Genomic DNA, 17,351 nt, shown 5'->3' with positions numbered 1-17,351 from the left:
CGGCAAGTGCACTGTGGCTCCCATCTGCTGCAATGGCATCGACCTTGACGACGTTCTCCTCCCCTTCGCCGGCACGCAGGAGGCCCTCAAGCTTCCCAAGTCCTTCCTCTCCTCCTTCAACAAAATCAGACGTCGCTTTCTCTGGGGCATCGGCGACAATGATGAGGCCAGCGGCAAGTGCAAGATTAGTTGGACCAAGGTCTATTCTCCGCCAGAGCATGGTGGGCTCGGCCTGGCAAACCTTGATGCTTTCGGGCGTGCGCTGCGGGTTCGTTGGCTCTGGTTTGAATGGCGCGCGCCCGACAGACCCTGGGTCGGCATGCCCACCCCTTGCGACGACATTGACCGCGACCTCTTTGTGGCGGCCACCCGCGTCACCATCGACGACGGCAGAACGGCGAGCTTCTGGAGCTCTAGCTGGCTCAACGGTCGTGCGCCTCGTGCCGTCTTCCCTCTGTTGTTTGCCCACTCCCGTCGCAAGAATCGCACGGTTGCCGACGCCATCACCGAGCATCGCTGGACCCGCGACGTGTGCCATAACCTCTCCCAGCCGCTCCATCATGAGTTCATCCATGCCTGGCGCATGACGGCTACGATCCTCCTGCGCCCAGGGATCCCCGACTCCATCATCTGGACGATGACCTCCGACGGCTCCTACTCAACCCGGTCTGCCTACATGCTTCACTTCTTAGGCCGGCTGTCCTCTCCCATGCCGCAGGCCATCTGGCGCGTTTGGGCCCCACCAAACTCCAAGTTCTTTGCCTGGCTCATGCTTCAAGATCGTCTGTGGTGCGCCGATAGGCTGCAACGCTGAGGATGGCCCAATTGCTACTTCTGCCCCTTGTGCCGTCGCAACCTTAAGACCTCCCTGCATCTCTTCATCGAGTGCCCCTTCTCCAGCCAGCTCTGGTGCTCCGTGGCTCTCTGGAACAACTGCGACAGCATCGTCGTGGCCATCCGCGAGGCGGCCTCAATCAATTCCTTGCGCGAGCACGTTACGGAGGCATGTCCCCCCGAGCACAGGAAGGGAATCTGCTCCCTGTTCATCCTAGTTTGTCACTCCGTTTGACGTGAGTGAAACTCCCGGATTTTCCAAAACAAGGCTATTCCAATCGGCCAGCTCTCCTGCCTCATCAAAGACGAAGCCCAAGCATGGGCGTTTGCTGGAGCGAAAGCTCTCAGAAAACTTCTTTGGGAGCCCCTTGATCTCTCTTAGTTAACAACCCCCTTTCCTTTCTCTTATTTCTTCTCTTTTTTCTCCTTTCTACCTAGTGCAGTCCCTTATAAATCTTTCTGCCTGCTAATATATGGAAAGCCAGCAGTTGCTGGACCTTTAAAATAAAAAAGATATCTCAGGGCATCGCGCATGCATTGAGCGTGTTTGACGGTTGTCTGCTCGCGGCCGGCGTCAAGGACATAGAGGACAAATTGGACGTTGCGCTCCATGATATTGGTACTTGTTTGGACATAGAGCTTGCCTTGGAAGAGCGCGATGTCTAGGATGAAGCTGCCGAGAGTCGGTACCCATTCCAACGTCAATCTGGCCCCTTGCGCTTGCGGCCTAAGAATTGAGAGGATGAGTTTCATGGAGAAGGTGCGGCGGAGCTCGACCAGAAGTGCGACGAGGTGATCATCGGAGGACGCAACCACCTTCCGGACGACTGGCTTTCTCTTCTTTTTCGAGGCGATCCAGGCGGCTAGCTCGGGCAGAGGGGTCGTCGTCGCAGGGAAACAAGGGTTCACCATGGAGCATCTGCCGTCGTCATGCACGAGGAAGAGCGTGCTGCCGGTGGAGATTCGGAAGGAGACGTCCTCGTCCGCGACGGGCAGGCGGTGGACAGCGCCGTCCGGAAGGCTGAGGAAGGTGCCGCGGCAGAGGGCGAGCCACGGGAGCAGGGGCGGGAGCGGGAGCGGCTGCTGCAGACGAACGCTGGAGCGCCACGGGCGGCAGACGGCGGGGAGGCGGACGCGGTCGGCGTGCGACGGCAGCCGCGAGAGCACGAGGCCCAACAGCTCCGACGGGAGTTCCGACCATGGCCACCGCCGCCGCCGCCTGCGGAACGAGCCTGCTGACGCTGCCATCGTCGTTTGGCTCTGATACGTTGTGATCGGTTCGTCCTCTCTTGGAAAAGAGGGATCTGAATTGTAGGCCTGTCCGACTGCAGTTTGTATTCTTGCCGATTTCTGTTTCTTATTACTTCGTCCGGGCCGGGTCCAAACTCCAAACGTACGGGTCTCTTGTACACACTACACGGAGCAGTTTCTCAATTTCTTCCCGAGTGGCATCAGAATTCAGAAGTTAAAACATTTTCCTGAAACTTCAAACACAAGCTAGCCTCAGAGAATGATGTCATCGATTATTTTAACGGACGACAAGAACACATCGATATATCTACGGTTATTGGAGCGTCGATCTAGAAGGCAGTCATGAAGCCGCTGGTGGCGACGCAGCGGCGCAAGAAGAGGAGCATGAGTCAACTTCAGGTATCGAGAAAACCATGGATATTGGAGACGCCAAGACAGAGATTCTGCAGGGCGAGTCTGATGAGCCGACGGAACGCGACAGGGCATGCGTCGACGAACGACATAAAGCGTATGTAACATGAATGCATGACTAACTGAAGTTACTGAAGTTACTACGTTCATTACACTGGCAGTGATAACTGAAAACTGAACACTACGGTACCCCTAATTTCAGGTCTTGCCGACGAATCATCGAACCAAAGAACCCTCCTGATCATTGGAACCTTTAAGACGAACAAGAAATGTTATACGAGTGCAAGGTATCAATTGAAACATCTAGAGATACCAGATAACAGTCTCAGCAAAAGAGAGCTAAAAGAAGTTATGCAAGTTTTCATGCTCTGTGTTACTGTGTATGTGCAAATCTAATGATCTCCAGATACAAAGTGGAGATCCAAACAATAATTTATTTGTGCATATGTAGTCCATTGATGTCTACTATACCTCGTGGCAAGCATCGTGAGTAATCTTAAACCAATGTCTACAAAAAAAGTTAACTGATGTCTAACTTTTCTTTGTTTTTTGGCACTGATCTCTAACTTCTGTTCTTTGTTTTTTTGCACTGATGTCTAACTAGCTATGTTCAAATCCAAGAAATTGTGCGACACCCGCATTAAACAATCTCAAAGTTATAAGATATAAATTCCAAGAAATTGTACGTGTAGGGGAGGTCGATGTAAGAGTATCATACATAAACGTACTTATAAGAAATAAGCTGCAAGTTACAGTTAACAAAATTGTCAGGCATGCACAATATTGTTATTATGCTTGTCCCAGCTGACCGAAACAAACTGAAGGTGATATTAGTGTCCTAAATAACCACTCTCTTCAAACGACAACCATTCATGTACCAGAAAAGAGCATATTGCTAAAAAATGGTGGCAAATTAGCTTAGTCAGGGGGCTTGAATTCAAAAACAAATAGCAATGAAACCTGTAGGTTCATTTTCGCACATTTCGATACTTTCTAAATTGCACTTTACATGGTAAATAGTGAAGCATAATAATGCGTCAAACTAATAATCACATCCTCACGAAGAAAATTATTGCCATATAATTGTAAATTAAGTGCACCAGTACATGACGCAGAATAAATATTCAACTGTGGTAAAACCTGAATTCCCAGAGACTCTAAAGAGCTTGTCCATATGTATGCAGCATGAATATTGTTCCATATTTTGCAAAGGAATGTGATGATGGCTGCTGGTTGGGTTACTATAAGCAATGAAACAGGGTCATGAGTCATGAGTCATTGGAAGCATATAAAAGATAAACAGAGCAGAATTGGAGGATAAACAACTTCAAAGGCAAAGACAGATAAATGCAATTATATTCAGATCCTGTAATTATACACACGGAGGATACTATGTCCTCCACATTGTGTCGACGAACGACATAAAGCGTTGTGTAACATGAATGATGAATGCATGAGTAACTGAAGTAACTGGCATTCATTACACTGGCAGCGATAACTGAAAACTGAACACTACCGAACCCCTGCCCTAATTTCAGGTCTTGCAGACGAATCATGGAAACCAATAACCCTCCTGACATCTCAAAAAATAAAAATCCTCCTGATCATCGGAACCTTCAAGACAAACAAACATATGTTAAAATGGTATACGAGTATAAGGTAATTGAAACATCTAGAGGAGATAACAGTCCGAGAAAAAGAGATCAGCAAAAGAAGTTGCTGTAGTGTTCAGTATAAAACTATTACTGTAGTTTAGAACAACTGAACAACGGATGAAATAATCCATTTAACGATACATGAAGTTAGTTCTCAGGGACGGGAGCATGTATTCAGTTGTAGCGATTTGATCTACAGGCTAAAATTTGGTTAAGTAAATGCTTGATTTGCTATTTTGCTTGTTCAAGACATGCATGCAGTTCCATCGATCGAACACTTAATCCTTAACCAATTTGATCTACAGGCTAAAATTTGGCAGTCTCTAAAATAGGCATGCTGAAGATGGTAACAGTAGCGCTTCAGAGAATTTCAAAAATTCAAACGAGGGCATGAGGCAGGATTGGGAACGTACCAGCACCATCGAAAAGCTCCTTTGTTTGCTCCCAAAGACGGACGAATCGGGATGAGTGGTAACGACTCGGCGGGCTGTTCATCTTGAAGAAAATCCAGTGGATGAACTCGCCCGTTCTCACGTCGACGCCGAAGATTCGGGACTGCAGGAAGAAGTAGACCACGTGGTCGCGGCGAGGGTCGATGAACGCGACGGTGGGAACTACGCGCGGCAGCTTCATAGCTTTGTAGCTCGCGTCGGCCCAGATCACTTTGAAGGAGACGTTGCTGTCGTGACGCCACGACCCGGTAGCCCAATTGACCAGCGTCCACTTGCGGACGGTCGGGTCGCCGTCGAGCAGATCGATCTGCACGTACCGCAGACTCCCGGCGCTCATCCCCACGCAGCGCTCCTTGTCGAGGTCCACCGTGCCGGACGGCCTCTCGCAGCCGGCCGGCAGCGGAATGAAGCGCAATTGCAGGTTTGGGTTGCCGTAGAGGAACATGTAGGAGGTGAGAAGGCCGTAGGAGAGATCAACCCACGTGAGTCTCGGCTGGTCGAAGATTACGCCGTGCGCGCCCCACGGCCGGTGAACAGGAGGGTAGTGGACGTCCTTCACGAGCCAAGTATCGGTGTCATCCACGAGGCGAGTATACTTGGTCCGCGACACGTAGCAGAGGAGGGTGGCGCGGTGGTTGCCGGCGGTGGGCGGCTGCAGCTCGACAACCACGGAGCCGAACGAGGAATTGATGAGGCCGACGTTGCCGGGGTTGAGGATGGGGTGCTCGGGGTCGGGGTTGGGGAGGCGGGTGGCAGCGCCGGTCTTGAGGTCGCAGATGAAGTAGGCTTTGGGGCTGCCGTGGTGGACGCCGAGCGGCTCGGTGTGGAACCAGTCGAGGATGTGCGGGTTCGCTAGCGCTTGGCAGTTCCCCTGGGTGGCGTAGAGGAGGAAGCGGCCGTAGGCGCCGACGGCGGCGACGTAGGGATGGTTCTCGATGTCCTTGGGGTCGGAGGCGATACGACTGGGCACGGTGAAGCGGGAGGACTGCGGCGGGTTGTCGTGCCGGAGCGAGAACTCAGTGCCCGGCGGGTAGTCGTGTTCGCCAGGGACCACGTGCGGGACGCAGACCAGGATCGCCCACTGCTTCCCCTGCTCCGTCGGCCACTCCGGCGGCGGCGGAGGCGGCTCCTCCATCTTCCGCTCCGATTCGGCTCGGTCGTGGCCAGAACACGAGCTCCCGCCGCTAGGAGGGGGCCCGCCGGAGAGAGGGGCGGTGGGACGGAAAATGTTTTCGAATGACGGAATGAGGACTTGAGGAGATGGGAGAGATGCGATGGTTTGATATGATTCGGATTTCGCACGTGTGGTCGGTCTGGCGTGTGCAGCGACGGCGAACGGCCTAGTTTTGATTTGATCTGGGCTGTTTCTCTCTCGACTGCTTTGCTCTGTTCCGTACCCGGACGCACGAAGAAGAGGAGACGGCTCTGCGCTCTGGTCTGGTGCAATGTGCTGTGCATGCAGCCGTTGGGCCCACAGTTGGGGACCGGTAACGCTGAGCTGGCAGCCCTGGCTCCAGCCAGGCATGGTGAGCATGCGAGAAGGCGGTGTGAGCCCTGGACTCCGGCGTGGCATCTTGGAAGAGGGCAGCCGTGCCGGCGACAAAACGACCATGGCAGCCGCAGCATGAACTCCGGCACGGCAGCTGTGCTCAAGATTACGCGATATAGTTTTGGAATTCCACCTTTTGCGGTTTAGCTCTGAAGTGCTGCACGGTAGGTGTTCGATCAAATGCCCAGCACAAACTGTGACTTGTGAATGGAGCAAGTGCCTTGTAATTCCGTAGTGAGGTTAAGAAAGCAGTGCTGCAACAGAAATGCAAACGAAATTTAGGTACGGAAGTTGTATACCATTTGAACAAAGCGAAATACTCCCTCCGTCGGTTTTTACTGGGAGTATTATTTGAACCCCGTCGTCCCGAATTGCAGGCGCGCAGCTTCTCCTGAGCACCGAGGGACCAAAATGCCCTTTTTTTTCTGGTCACACCCATTACCTGTCATGCATGCATGTACCTTCCCCAGACGCTGGTCTCCCCCGTCTGCACACTGATTGGGCAATTGCGACAGAACAGAATAAACAAAGGGGCACATGCAAAGGTTATTTCGGTCAAAATATCAATCGTTGGGACTTGTCTTGGTACGGTTGAAGAATCTAATACGCCTCCAAAAGTAGGACGGAGGGATTAATTGCATTGCATGTGTTAGCTTGTGGAGTTGCGGTGTGTGTCTCTTTGATGTTTTGGTTATTTGGTAAATCCTTCATTGTAGTTTTTTCCTTGAAAACTCTAGGCCATCTGCTTGAATCAACCAACAGGTGCAAAATGTTGTTTCTCTCTAGCCCCCCCCCCTCCCCCTCCCTCTCTCACCATTGGCCGTCGTGAGCTCGCCACTACTGGGCCAACCCACACGCGTTGTTGCTATTGCTGCCACCGTCAAATTTGATGGAGTACTCAATTTGATGATTGTCGTGAGGCTACTGCCACTAGGGTTTAACCTGTATGAGCTTCTGTTCCTGCAGCTATGGTCAAAATTGCTCATTGTTGTGAGTTAGCTGTCACTAGGGCCTAACCTGCATGCGATGTTACTTCTATAGTTACAACCAAAATCGCTCCTTGATGTGAACCAGCTGTCATTCAGACCAAGGTGGGCCCAAAAACAACCCAAGGAATGGGTTATCATGGGCCAAGGGATATTTGGCCATTGGTGGTTCAATATATTACGCCTAAAAACTCATATATGCTTGTTTGTGAACTTGGGCTCGACCAGCTTGAGCCCACCTAGCCCAAGACATAATGCGACCCCTTACCAAGATCCAACCTGCATTAGCCCAACGGTCGCTGCCAAAATGGTTTCTTGTGCGCCGTCGGTCATGCTTTGATGCCAAAATTGTTGCTTGCTATGAGCCTTCTGCCACTAGGACCCAACCTGCATAGGCTGTCGCTTTTGAATTTATTGTCAAAGTTGCTAGTTGTTATGAGCCCACAGCCACTCGGATCCAACATGCACCCTCGTCGTTGCCCCTATTGTTATCGTCAAAATGGTGGTCTTCCTCGAAGGAATTTTGCAAATTTTTTTGTATTTTTCAATGGATTGTATTGATGTCGTCTTTTGGTACTTATTTTGGTAATAAATTTTGGTTTTGACTTGAAAGTTCTTTGTTGCTAATTAAATTTGGCGAGAACCAGACTCAGCTTGGGTGGTCAGCCCGGCGGGGTATGCTAGTTGCCCACCATTCTGGTGTCTCACTTTGTGAAAATAAATATACTCTCTCCTTTTCACAAAGGTTGACGTATTTTGTTTCGTAAGACAAATCTCTGACCAAAAATTACTCTATTAATATGCAAGCCATATGACACGAAACCATGATCATTAGCAATAACTTTTAAAGACAAATCCATTGATATAAATTTCGCATGTGAAAAGAAACACATATCAATAGGATTTTCGTTGGTCAAAATCTTGTCTTAACGAAATAAAATACGCCAACCTTTGTGAAAAGAAACTCAACTTCTTATGATCCGTTTTGCTTGGATAAGATAAATTGCACCAGGTAACCTCGCAGAATCATGTCATCGACTTATCTACAGTTATTATGACCGACGAGGAGAACACATCGACGTTCGACGGGTACATTCCTTGGTCAGTGGAGTTTGGGGGCGAGGAGCAACTAGGACCATCGATGCAGAGAAGGCAGTCATGAAGCCGCTGGTGGCGACGCAGCGGCGCAAGACGAGGAGCTCGAGTCAACTTCAGGTATCGAGAAAACCATGGATACTGGAGACGCCAAGACAGAGATTCTGCAGGGCGAGTCTGATGAGCCGACGGAACGCGACAGCGCACGCGCCGATGAACGACATAAAGCGTATGTAACATAAATGCATGACTAACTGAAGTTACTACGTTCATTACACTGGCAGTGATAACTGAAAAATGAACGCTACCGTACCCCTAATTTCAGGTCTTGCCGACGAATCATCGAAGCAAAGAACCCTCCTGATCATTGGAACCTTCAAGACAAACAAACATAACTTAGAAATGTTATACGAGTACAAGGTAATTGAAACATCTAGAGGAGATAACAGTCAATTAGTTTTGATGCTCTGTATGTGCAAATCTCATGATCTCCAGTACAAAGTAGAGATCCAAACATTAATTTATTTGTGCATATGTAGTCCAGTGATGCCTACTATACCACGTGGCAATCATGGCGACTAATCTTAAACCAATGTCGTTGAACAATCTCAAATTGATAAGATATAAATTCCAAGAAATTGTATGTTTAGGGGAGGTCAATGGAGTATCGTACATAAACCGTACTTATAAGAAATAAGCTGCAAGTTACAGTTAACCAAATGCTCGGGCATGCACAATATTGTGCTTGTCCCGGCTGACCGCAACAAACTGAAGCTGATATTAGTGTCCTAAATGACCACTCTGTTTAAATGACAAACCATTCATGTACCGAAGAAGAGCATATTGTTCAAAAATGGTGGCAAATTTGCTGTTTTTAAATCCAAGACCCCTGATCGGGTCAAAATAATCAGGGGTCTTGGGTTTAAAAACAAATAACAACAAAAGCTGTAGGTTCATTTGCACACGTTCCGATACTTTCTAAATTGCACTTTGCATGGTAAATAATGAAACATAGTAATGAGTCGAACTAAATAATCACATCCTCACCAAGAAAACTATTGCCATATAATTGTAAATTAAGTGCACCAGTACATGATGCAGAATAAATATGCAACTGCGGTAAACCCTGAATTCCCAGAGACTCTAAAGAGCTTGTCCATATGTATGCAGCATGAATATTGTTCCATGTTTTGCTAACGAATGGGATGAGTCATGAATTGTGCTGGTCGGTTTACTATAAGACATGAAACAGGGTCATGATTCATGACTCATTGGAAGCATATAAAAGATAAACAGAACAGAATTGGAGGATAAACAACTTCAAAGGCAAAGTCACATAAATGAAATTATATTCAGATCCTGTAATTATATACATGGAGACTACTATGTCCTCCACACTTTCGTCCACGAAAAGGCAATAATTAAGCAGCAAGAACTTAATTATGAGCAGAATGGCATTCTCCCAATATAAAGGTAGCCAATGGGGGTGAATAAAAAACTATAGAAGTGTAGAGCAAGTGAACGGCGAATGAAGCAATCGAATTAATGATGGATGAATTTTAAGTCACAGATAGCATGTATTCACTTGCTAGCAAAGTTGGCAAACATATTAAACGGATGATTAGTTAATTGCTTGGTCAAGACATCCATCAATCAAACGCTTCAACCTTAACCGATATCTGCAGGCTAAAATTTGACAGTCTTCTAAACTGTCCATGATCAAGATGGTGACATCAGCGCTTAAGAGAATTGCAAGATTAGGAGCATACCCAGCACCATCGTAAAGCTCCTTTGTGAGCTTCCAAAGACGGATGAATCGAGACGAGTGGTAACGACTCGGCGGGTTGTTCATCTTGAAGAAGATGGACCGCATGACCTTGCCCGTCGCCATGTTCACACGGAAGAGTCGGGAGCGCTGGAAGAACCAGACCGATTCGCCGTGGCCCCCTGGGTCGATGCAGGCGACGGCGGGGATTTCCTTCGGCCGCAGCTTCATAGCTCTGTACCCCTTGTCAGCCCAGATCACCTGGAATGAGATGTCGCCGTCGTGACGCCACGACCCGGTGTCCCCATCGACCAGCGGGATCCACGTCCACCTGCTGACGATTGGCTCGCCGTCGGCGCGCAGGTGGATCTGCACGTACCGCAGACGGTCGCCGCTCCACCCCACGCAGCGCTTCTTGTCGAGGTCCTCCGTGCCGGCCGGCAGCTCGCAGCCGTCCGGGAGCGGGATGAAGAGCAGTCGTGGGGGCGGGTCGCTTAAGAGCGACTCGTAGCAGGACAGGTGGAGTAGCCCGTAGGAGAGATCGACCCATATGAGGTCCGGCCCGTCGAAGATTACGCCGTGGCCGCCCCACGGCCGGTCAGCAGGAGGGTAGTTGGCGGGCCTCACGGACCAACGGTTGGTCAACGACAGATAGCAGAGGAGGGCGGCGCGGTCGGTTCCGGCCGTAGGCTGGAGCTCGACAACCATGGAAACGACAGCGGCAATGCGACCCCCTCGGAGGACGAGGAGGCCGACGTTGCCGGGGTTGAGGATGGGGATATCGGGGTCGGGGAGGCGGGTGGCCGCGCGGGTGCTCAGATCGCAGAGGAAGTAAGCCTTGGGGTAGCCGCCGTGGGCGCGGAGCGGCTCGCTGTGGAAGCCATCGAAGACGTGCGGCTCCGCGGGTTGGGATCCCTGCCCCTGGGTGGCGTAGAGGAGGAAGCGGCCGTGGGTGCCGACGGCGACGACGTAGGGGTGGTTCTCGATGTCTTTGGGGTCGGGGGCGATGCGCCGGGGCACGATGAGGCGAGAAGACTGCGGCGGGTACGCGCGCAGGAGGGTGATGTCGTGCTCATCCTCCGGGACCACGTGCGGAATGCACGCCAGGATCACCCACTGATGCTCCCCCTCCAGCTCCGTGTTCCCCTCCGCTTCCGGCACGGACATGGCCGGAGCACGGGGCCCGCCGCGCTTCATAAGAGCGAGCGAGCGCGCGCGAGAGAGAGAGGCATAGCAGCGAAACGGATTGGTTGGGGGCGGCAGACTTGGCCAGAGAGGGGGTGATCAACTCTATCACGTTTGTGTCACCTGATGATCAATTTCTTTTATCGTCTAATCTATTTTGTGCCTGGGCACTTTCTAGCGACCCGGAGTGCTCACTTCTCACCCCCTCTGAACCTTATCCACTGACACGTCCACGCCCATCGTTCCTTATCTCTCTTCTCGTGCGTCTCCCTCCCCCATCGGAGCCCCGCACGCCTCCTTCCTCCACGCCGCCGCCGGGGCGCCTTCCCTAGCCTCCCCCACCACCTCCGGCACGCCCCACCCTCGGCCCTACCCCCGGCTTCTCCCACCGCCGCTGGCGCGACCCGGCTCCACGCCCACCCCCGCCAGAGCGCCCCAACCTCGTAGAAGCGATTGGAGTTGAGGTGGAGGAAGGCGAGGTCGGGGAGGGAGGAAACCGGGCAGATCGGCGCTGTTGAGGTCGAGGCCGACGAAGACGAGCGGCGCGCCGAGGATGGTGGTGTGCGGGGCGCAGAAGATGTTGGGGCGACGCGGAGCTGCGGATTTGGGAACGCGCACGTCGGCGGCGGGTACAGCGCCGCCCACTGCTGGGTCGCGGCCATGGTGGAGGCCAGCGCGAGGAGGCGGCGTGGCGGTCCTCCATCTCCGGGCATCGAAGACGGCGAACAACCTCCCAGCGTGACGGAGGCAGCCTGGCGGTTCCGACCCTTGCCGCGCCTACAGTAGGCCGCGAAGCCCTCCCCTGCTTCCTCCGCCACCTCCTCCATCGTCCTATCCGCATGAGCAACAACAGTGCCAGTGGTGGTGGGGCGGCTGGAACCAGGAGAGGAAGAAGAGGGTCCATTGGAATACTCCGCGACATCTGCTCCTACCTTCCTGATCCCCTCGTCATCTTCCGGCTGCAAGGTCCTCAAGGAAGAGGTGCAGGACTCCACCCTGATCTTGTTGGATGTAACTGTCACTAGCAATGGATGTAACATTGGTAAGTTTTCATATACTACTTCTATCTTTGTTGAATGTAACATTGAGTGAGTTATATGGTATACTTCTCTTGTTGGATGTAACTTCATTTTTAAATGTTACTTTGAGTGAGTTAGATGTAAATTCCATGCCAGGAATTACTTTTGAGTGAGTTACATGTAATTTCAATATATGTGAGTTACTTTCATGAGTTCACTATATGTAGTTTTGATGTAGTAGATAAGTGACTTTGTTGAATTTCGTGTTGGATTGTATGTATGAAATGATGAATTTCAATGGTTCTTAGCAAACTTTGTTTGTCTTTTTGCTGAATGTAATTTGTGTGGTACTTTTTTGGGGATAGATTTGTTTCATGGAGATATTGAGGTAGCTGGAGGAGGAAGAAAGCCGTGTAGTTGAGAGAGAAAAAAATATGTGGCAGTCACGTGAGGGGCACAACAGAGGAGATACATGCTTCGGTCGAGAGGAGAAAAAAGGGTCGAGAGGAGACCTATGTCTTTGGTGTGAGCGCGGGACCAGAGAAGGATACTGTTGGGACCGCTTTCTCTTGTGGGCTTCTTGCATGCAATCTGGTCGGGACACACTTTTTACTCTAAAAAGTGCGCGCGCACTGTGTAGACCGGCCCTTTTTTATTCTTTTTACGTGTGCTGATGACGTTTTTTGTTTGTACCTCTCACTGTTCGGGTTTCGGGTTTTTAAGACCGGCACGAGATTTTATGCGAAACTTTGATGAAATATAACTTTGGTACTACCACGTTATAGCGATACAAAAGAGATATCATTATATTCGTATTGAAAAACTATATCAATATTATAACGTTTATATACATACAATTTTTTTGTACAATTGTTCGTCAGAATTCGGCACAAAATTCGAAGACATGAGATTTGTATACCTAAGAGTAACTCCAGCAAATCCCCTAAACTTAAGCTCCCAAATTTCTACGTGGGAATCCCCTATAAAAGATTATTTCCCTAAATATGTGTTTTCTCCGGCGGACTCCCTATCTCACTCCCCATATTTCACTCTTCCAGTATCTTATTCGACCGCTTTTCTAAACTTTCTTGTTTCAAACGACTTATTCATATTAATTAAATTCCAATCATTTTATTTTATAGCACTTAAATAAACAATATAATGCGGAGTATTATAATTACTATAATTTAATTAAGAGAGTATTTTAATTAGTGGTGTGTCATTTACAAACTATTCTACACAAGCGTATTAGTCACGTGAATCAGCAACAAAAACGCATTTGTCAAACTGCAAAAACATATGTCAAAGTACTTGAATTGCTCTTCCCTTTATCTCTACATGAAGAAAGATCCACATGTAACACCGGTTGTTCCCCTTTTCTCCTTCCCTCCACTTTTTCTCATTCTCTCTCTCTTCCTTTCCCCGTACAGGCTGAGGCTCACCCATGCCTGAAGTCGACCGCCGATGCCACCGGCAAGGCCACTGGCCGCCTCTCCCCATCCCCAACACTGCCGCCACCGATTACGTCAACCAACCCCGCCGCATCATTGTGTTCCCCATCTCCCGTTCAGAAGCTCAACGGCGCCTCGCCCAGATCCGGCGGCACCCCACTGCTTCCTGCTGGTGTCCGCTAGCGCCCTACCGGTCTCGTCTTTCTCTGACATGGGCGGAGGATGGAAACTTTTTGAGGTGGGCCGAACTTCAATAGACAAAAAATTTGATGCAAAGAATCAAAATAGTCAAGATACATTAATTTTTTATACTCCCTCCGATCCATAAAATGTGTCGTCCATTTTGTACTAAGTGGGCGACATTTTTTATGGATCTGAAAGAGTATGATTTTAAACATAATCACTTAGTACAATGCACATAAAAACATATTTAAATAGAATTAGAGCCTAGAAAATTTGTTGCAAAGCTTTACATTTTTCTGATTTTACCAATATAAGACTTTTAAATATCTCTCGCTAGATGGAGCACAACATCAAGTCTAATAATCAACCATCGTACATTCTGTTGCACAAATTGGCTTTGGTAATCAATTAAGGCACAAGTATTTTTTTACCCAAATTCATAATTTATAAACAAACTGTAGATTTGTAGTATCCACTCCCCTTCTTTCTTCCTTCTGTCCATCAAGGAGGTCAGAAGAACACGGTAGAACAGAATTACAGAAACAATCGAAGTACTACTACGGTACTACCAAACAGAGGCACTGAGGCAGCATAGCTGTGTGGAGCGTGGCATGTGGGAAGTGGCCAGCCGCCAGTGCCAGCGAGGCAAGCAAGCGCCAGGCCAGATGTGGAGCCGCCAAAATTCCGGCTCCCGCCGCCGGCCACCGCCGTTCGGCTACTGACCGCTGTCCCGTCGAGCAGCATGGCATGAGCCGGGCTCTCTCGCCTCTCTCCCCGTCCCTCCTCCGACCTCTCCTAGTGTCCTGGACCCTCGGTCTAGCTGCCTGCTCCGGCGAGCGGAGCTCTCTACTTCATCTCTTCCGGAGAACTCACGTGAGCGTTAACTGATCTGCTGTTGATTCCGATCTGGTTGCCTGAGACTCGTTTGTTTTAAGGGGATCGTGTGGAATTCGATTTCTTTCTTAGGAAGCGAAAAGACAAAAATTAACGTGACGACATCCAAACAATAATTCGTAGAACTCGTAGATCTCGTATATAACGGCTGGAAATAATTGAGGTGATGTGGATCAACGTGTAGGCTCCCCTCGATACTTCTCATATTGCTTTTAGTATATAATAGATAGATGCCGAGGTTAAAATTTTGATGAACAAATTACGGATGGGCGAGAGGAACCGTACTTGCACCGCGTTCCGTCATGGATCTGAACCATGTGACCTTTGAATCCAGTAGGTTGGATGAGTCTGCCCCGTCCGTACATGCGATGTGAGATAGCGTTTGAGCGATACTGTACACCAGAAGTTTATTGTGACACAAGTATATGTCAATCTGATTAAGCATTGTGTGCTTTGTGCATGTTGTGGGTTAGTAGTTCAGGCTTAATGTGAAGATAAGAATTGTGAGTTGCTTTCATAAGATCTGACAACGGCAGCGGGTACGACAACCCTTTACGGGGAAGAGGCTGCCTTTGTTGCGCCTAGGCACGCACGCCCCGAATCCTGGAGAGCACCGTGGCGTCGTTGAGATCACTAGCGACGAGGAACTTCTCATGCGGCTCCTAGAGGACTTGGTCCTCCGCCGTAGCGAGTCGACGGCAACCCCGCGCTTGGAAAGGAAGGTTGCTCACCTCCACGGCGGTCTGTACGGTCATTTCCTCCGCTGCAGCCATTGCTGCAACAAATCGAACCCAGCCTAACCGTTTAGTTCTCTAATGTGAAGTTGGAACCATGTCGTAAAGGCAAACTCAGATGGGATACGTGCCAGGAGTCCACGAGACGGCGTTGTCGGGCCCTCGGGGGCGTTCCAGTTCCTTTTGAGTTTTCCTTGGGCTTGGCCGCTTGGACAATTAGGAAGAGCGAATCAAAGAATGGATTTTTTTAGTGGAAAAGAGCGAATGGTGGATGCTCTAATGTGTTATGGGTCGGACTTCGGAGTGAGATGGGCTATTGGGTCCTCGTCGTGGCCGAACTGAGAAGCAGAAGGGGTGGTTGATTCCCATTGGCCACGACCGTCCACCAACGGCGACACCACACGGGAGCGCACGATTTCGACGGCGGCGGAAAAAGAGAGGAAAGGCGGCCGCTTTTACGCACCCATCACACACCAGCGGCAGCGCCACATGAAAGTTATGATTCCCTGCTCGATTGTGGAAATCTTCCGCAGATTATCTCAGTATTTGCCTTCTGTGCCTGTATTGCCCTTGATCTCTTGCCATTTTCTTCATCTGTTTCCGTGTGAGTTCTGTCATTTGTGGTGGCGGCGGAGCTTACTTATTCTTGCTGGAATTGCTTTGGTATTCTGCTCATGATTCAAGCATAGGTTGGTGTAGTTTTTCCATGTTCGTTTAGTACCGGAGATGATTAATCTCAGGGTTGGTAGTTAGGTACATGGACGAAGGACAAAAAATTGTTTAGGTAGGACGATTCGTAGAACAGACATATAACATTTAATATTTATATTTATAATTGTAAACTGTATTTTAATGTGTTTGTTTGTATTTTTATTAATTCTTACAACATTTTGCTTTTAACATTCAATATTTCAATAGATTTCATGTAAAAACAATGTCGCATCGTATACATGTATAAACTATCAAGTGTGTAATAATCTTAATGCTATGTATTTTTTTAATAATTCAATGTTTCAAGCAAGCATAAATACATGGAGGTGAATTATGAAGTTAGGTTTTTACAAGAGTAAATATATAGTTATATTTTTCTCCAGAAACATCTACATACTTATATGCTTAACAAAATAGATATTCGGGTTTGTTATACCCAAGTTGCATGATTTTTAGTTACAGATAAGTTGATTGTTCAGCCGTTGGATCTAGATTGTGTTTTAAAATTCGCAGCGAAAGGGAAATGAGTGACTTTGATACTATCGACCAAGAATTAAATCTTTTACTTAAAAATTCAGGCGCCTGAGATACGGACACACCCATAGATATTTGGCAAAATAAAAAGGGTAAATTTTAAGAAACCACAGTTTTGGGGCCCGGTCTCACTAGCTCCCAGTTTTTCCTAATTTGCCAACAGATATCAACTGGCCACAAACTTTTTACATCACACGAATTATTAAACTACCTTTTCTTAGATAGGCCTAGGGTAGGAACTCTTAGCTCATTTATCTCTCACGTTTTCTTTTTTTCTTTTTGTCTTTTAGAACAACGATCTGACTTTGTTTATTCAACGAGCAAAATACAACTGATCAAAAAATTAAGACGACGACAAAGATTTCGGACAAACCAAAAATTACAACAAAAATCGTTGAAGCCAAGTTCTCTAGCCGCGCCGATCGCATCTTGATATTTCTCCAAATCTCTGGTGACGAAACAGTAGAAGACAAAACCTGCATAAGTTGGACTAACCTTGTAGGTTTTACTGAGCCGCCCACCCCAACGGGTGAGAACTTAAGATCGTTTAACGTGCGGTGGCCTGGGCACACCCCTCGCAAGAAAGGTTGTCGAACCATTGAATCATAGCCGAACCGATGAGGAAGATGATCAAAATCATAA

The 17,351-nt window shown here is 48.8% G+C and overlaps 4 protein-coding genes and 1 long non-coding RNA gene across 6 annotated transcripts; 1 reads left to right on the top strand and 4 right to left on the bottom strand.

The window, feature by feature from the left end:
• Nucleotides 1-1,281: 1,281 nt before the first annotated feature.
• Nucleotides 1,282-2,082, bottom strand: LOC112270690. The gene is made up of 2 exons (XM_024458715.1): nucleotides 1,643-2,082; nucleotides 1,282-1,507 (listed from the first exon to the last, which is right to left on the bottom strand). The coding sequence occupies exons 1-2, from the start codon at nucleotides 2,080-2,082 to the stop codon at nucleotides 1,282-1,284; spliced, it is 666 nt and encodes a 221-aa protein (XP_024314483.1).
• Nucleotides 2,083-3,851: 1,769 nt separating this feature from the next.
• LOC100824277 lies at nucleotides 3,852-5,738 on the bottom strand. The gene is made up of 2 exons (XM_003565514.2): nucleotides 4,565-5,738; nucleotides 3,852-4,110 (listed from the first exon to the last, which is right to left on the bottom strand). The coding sequence occupies exons 1-2, from the start codon at nucleotides 5,736-5,738 to the stop codon at nucleotides 4,049-4,051; spliced, it is 1,236 nt and encodes a 411-aa protein (XP_003565562.2). The 3' UTR covers nucleotides 3,852-4,048.
• A 2,335-nt stretch (nucleotides 5,739-8,073) lies between these two features.
• On the bottom strand, nucleotides 8,074-11,237 carry LOC104582528. 2 transcript variants are annotated; one of them, XR_002963453.1, is made up of 3 exons: nucleotides 10,003-11,237; nucleotides 8,547-8,607; nucleotides 8,074-8,397 (listed from the first exon to the last, which is right to left on the bottom strand). XR_002963453.1 is itself a non-coding variant. In XM_024459401.1 (2 exons), exons 1-2 carry the CDS (start codon nucleotides 11,193-11,195, stop codon nucleotides 8,598-8,600), a joined length of 1,203 nt encoding a protein of 400 aa, XP_024315169.1. In that variant the 5' UTR covers nucleotides 11,196-11,237; the 3' UTR covers nucleotides 8,339-8,597. The 2 variants fall into 2 exon arrangements, 1 of the variants encoding a protein (XP_024315169.1); XM_024459401.1 differs by having other exon boundaries at nucleotides 8,339-8,607.
• Nucleotides 11,238-11,343: 106 nt separating this feature from the next.
• LOC112270881 lies at nucleotides 11,344-12,682 on the bottom strand. The gene is made up of 2 exons (XM_024459402.1): nucleotides 12,568-12,682; nucleotides 11,344-12,225 (listed from the first exon to the last, which is right to left on the bottom strand). The coding sequence occupies exon 2, from the start codon at nucleotides 12,221-12,223 to the stop codon at nucleotides 11,375-11,377; it is 849 nt and encodes a 282-aa protein (XP_024315170.1). The 5' UTR covers nucleotides 12,224-12,225; nucleotides 12,568-12,682; the 3' UTR covers nucleotides 11,344-11,374.
• Nucleotides 12,084-12,894, top strand: LOC112270882. The gene is made up of 2 exons (XR_002963454.1): nucleotides 12,084-12,225; nucleotides 12,568-12,894. It is a non-coding gene; the product is annotated as an uncharacterized LOC112270882 (long non-coding RNA).
• Nucleotides 12,895-17,351: the final 4,457 nt, after the last annotated feature.

This window comes from Brachypodium distachyon, chromosome 2, assembly GCF_000005505.3.
Source record: "Brachypodium distachyon strain Bd21 chromosome 2, Brachypodium_distachyon_v3.0, whole genome shotgun sequence".
Lineage (NCBI taxonomy): Eukaryota > Viridiplantae > Streptophyta > Magnoliopsida > Poales > Poaceae > Brachypodium > Brachypodium distachyon.
Note: the sequence above shows the minus strand (reverse complement) of the source record. Positions and strands in the feature narration are given on the sequence as shown.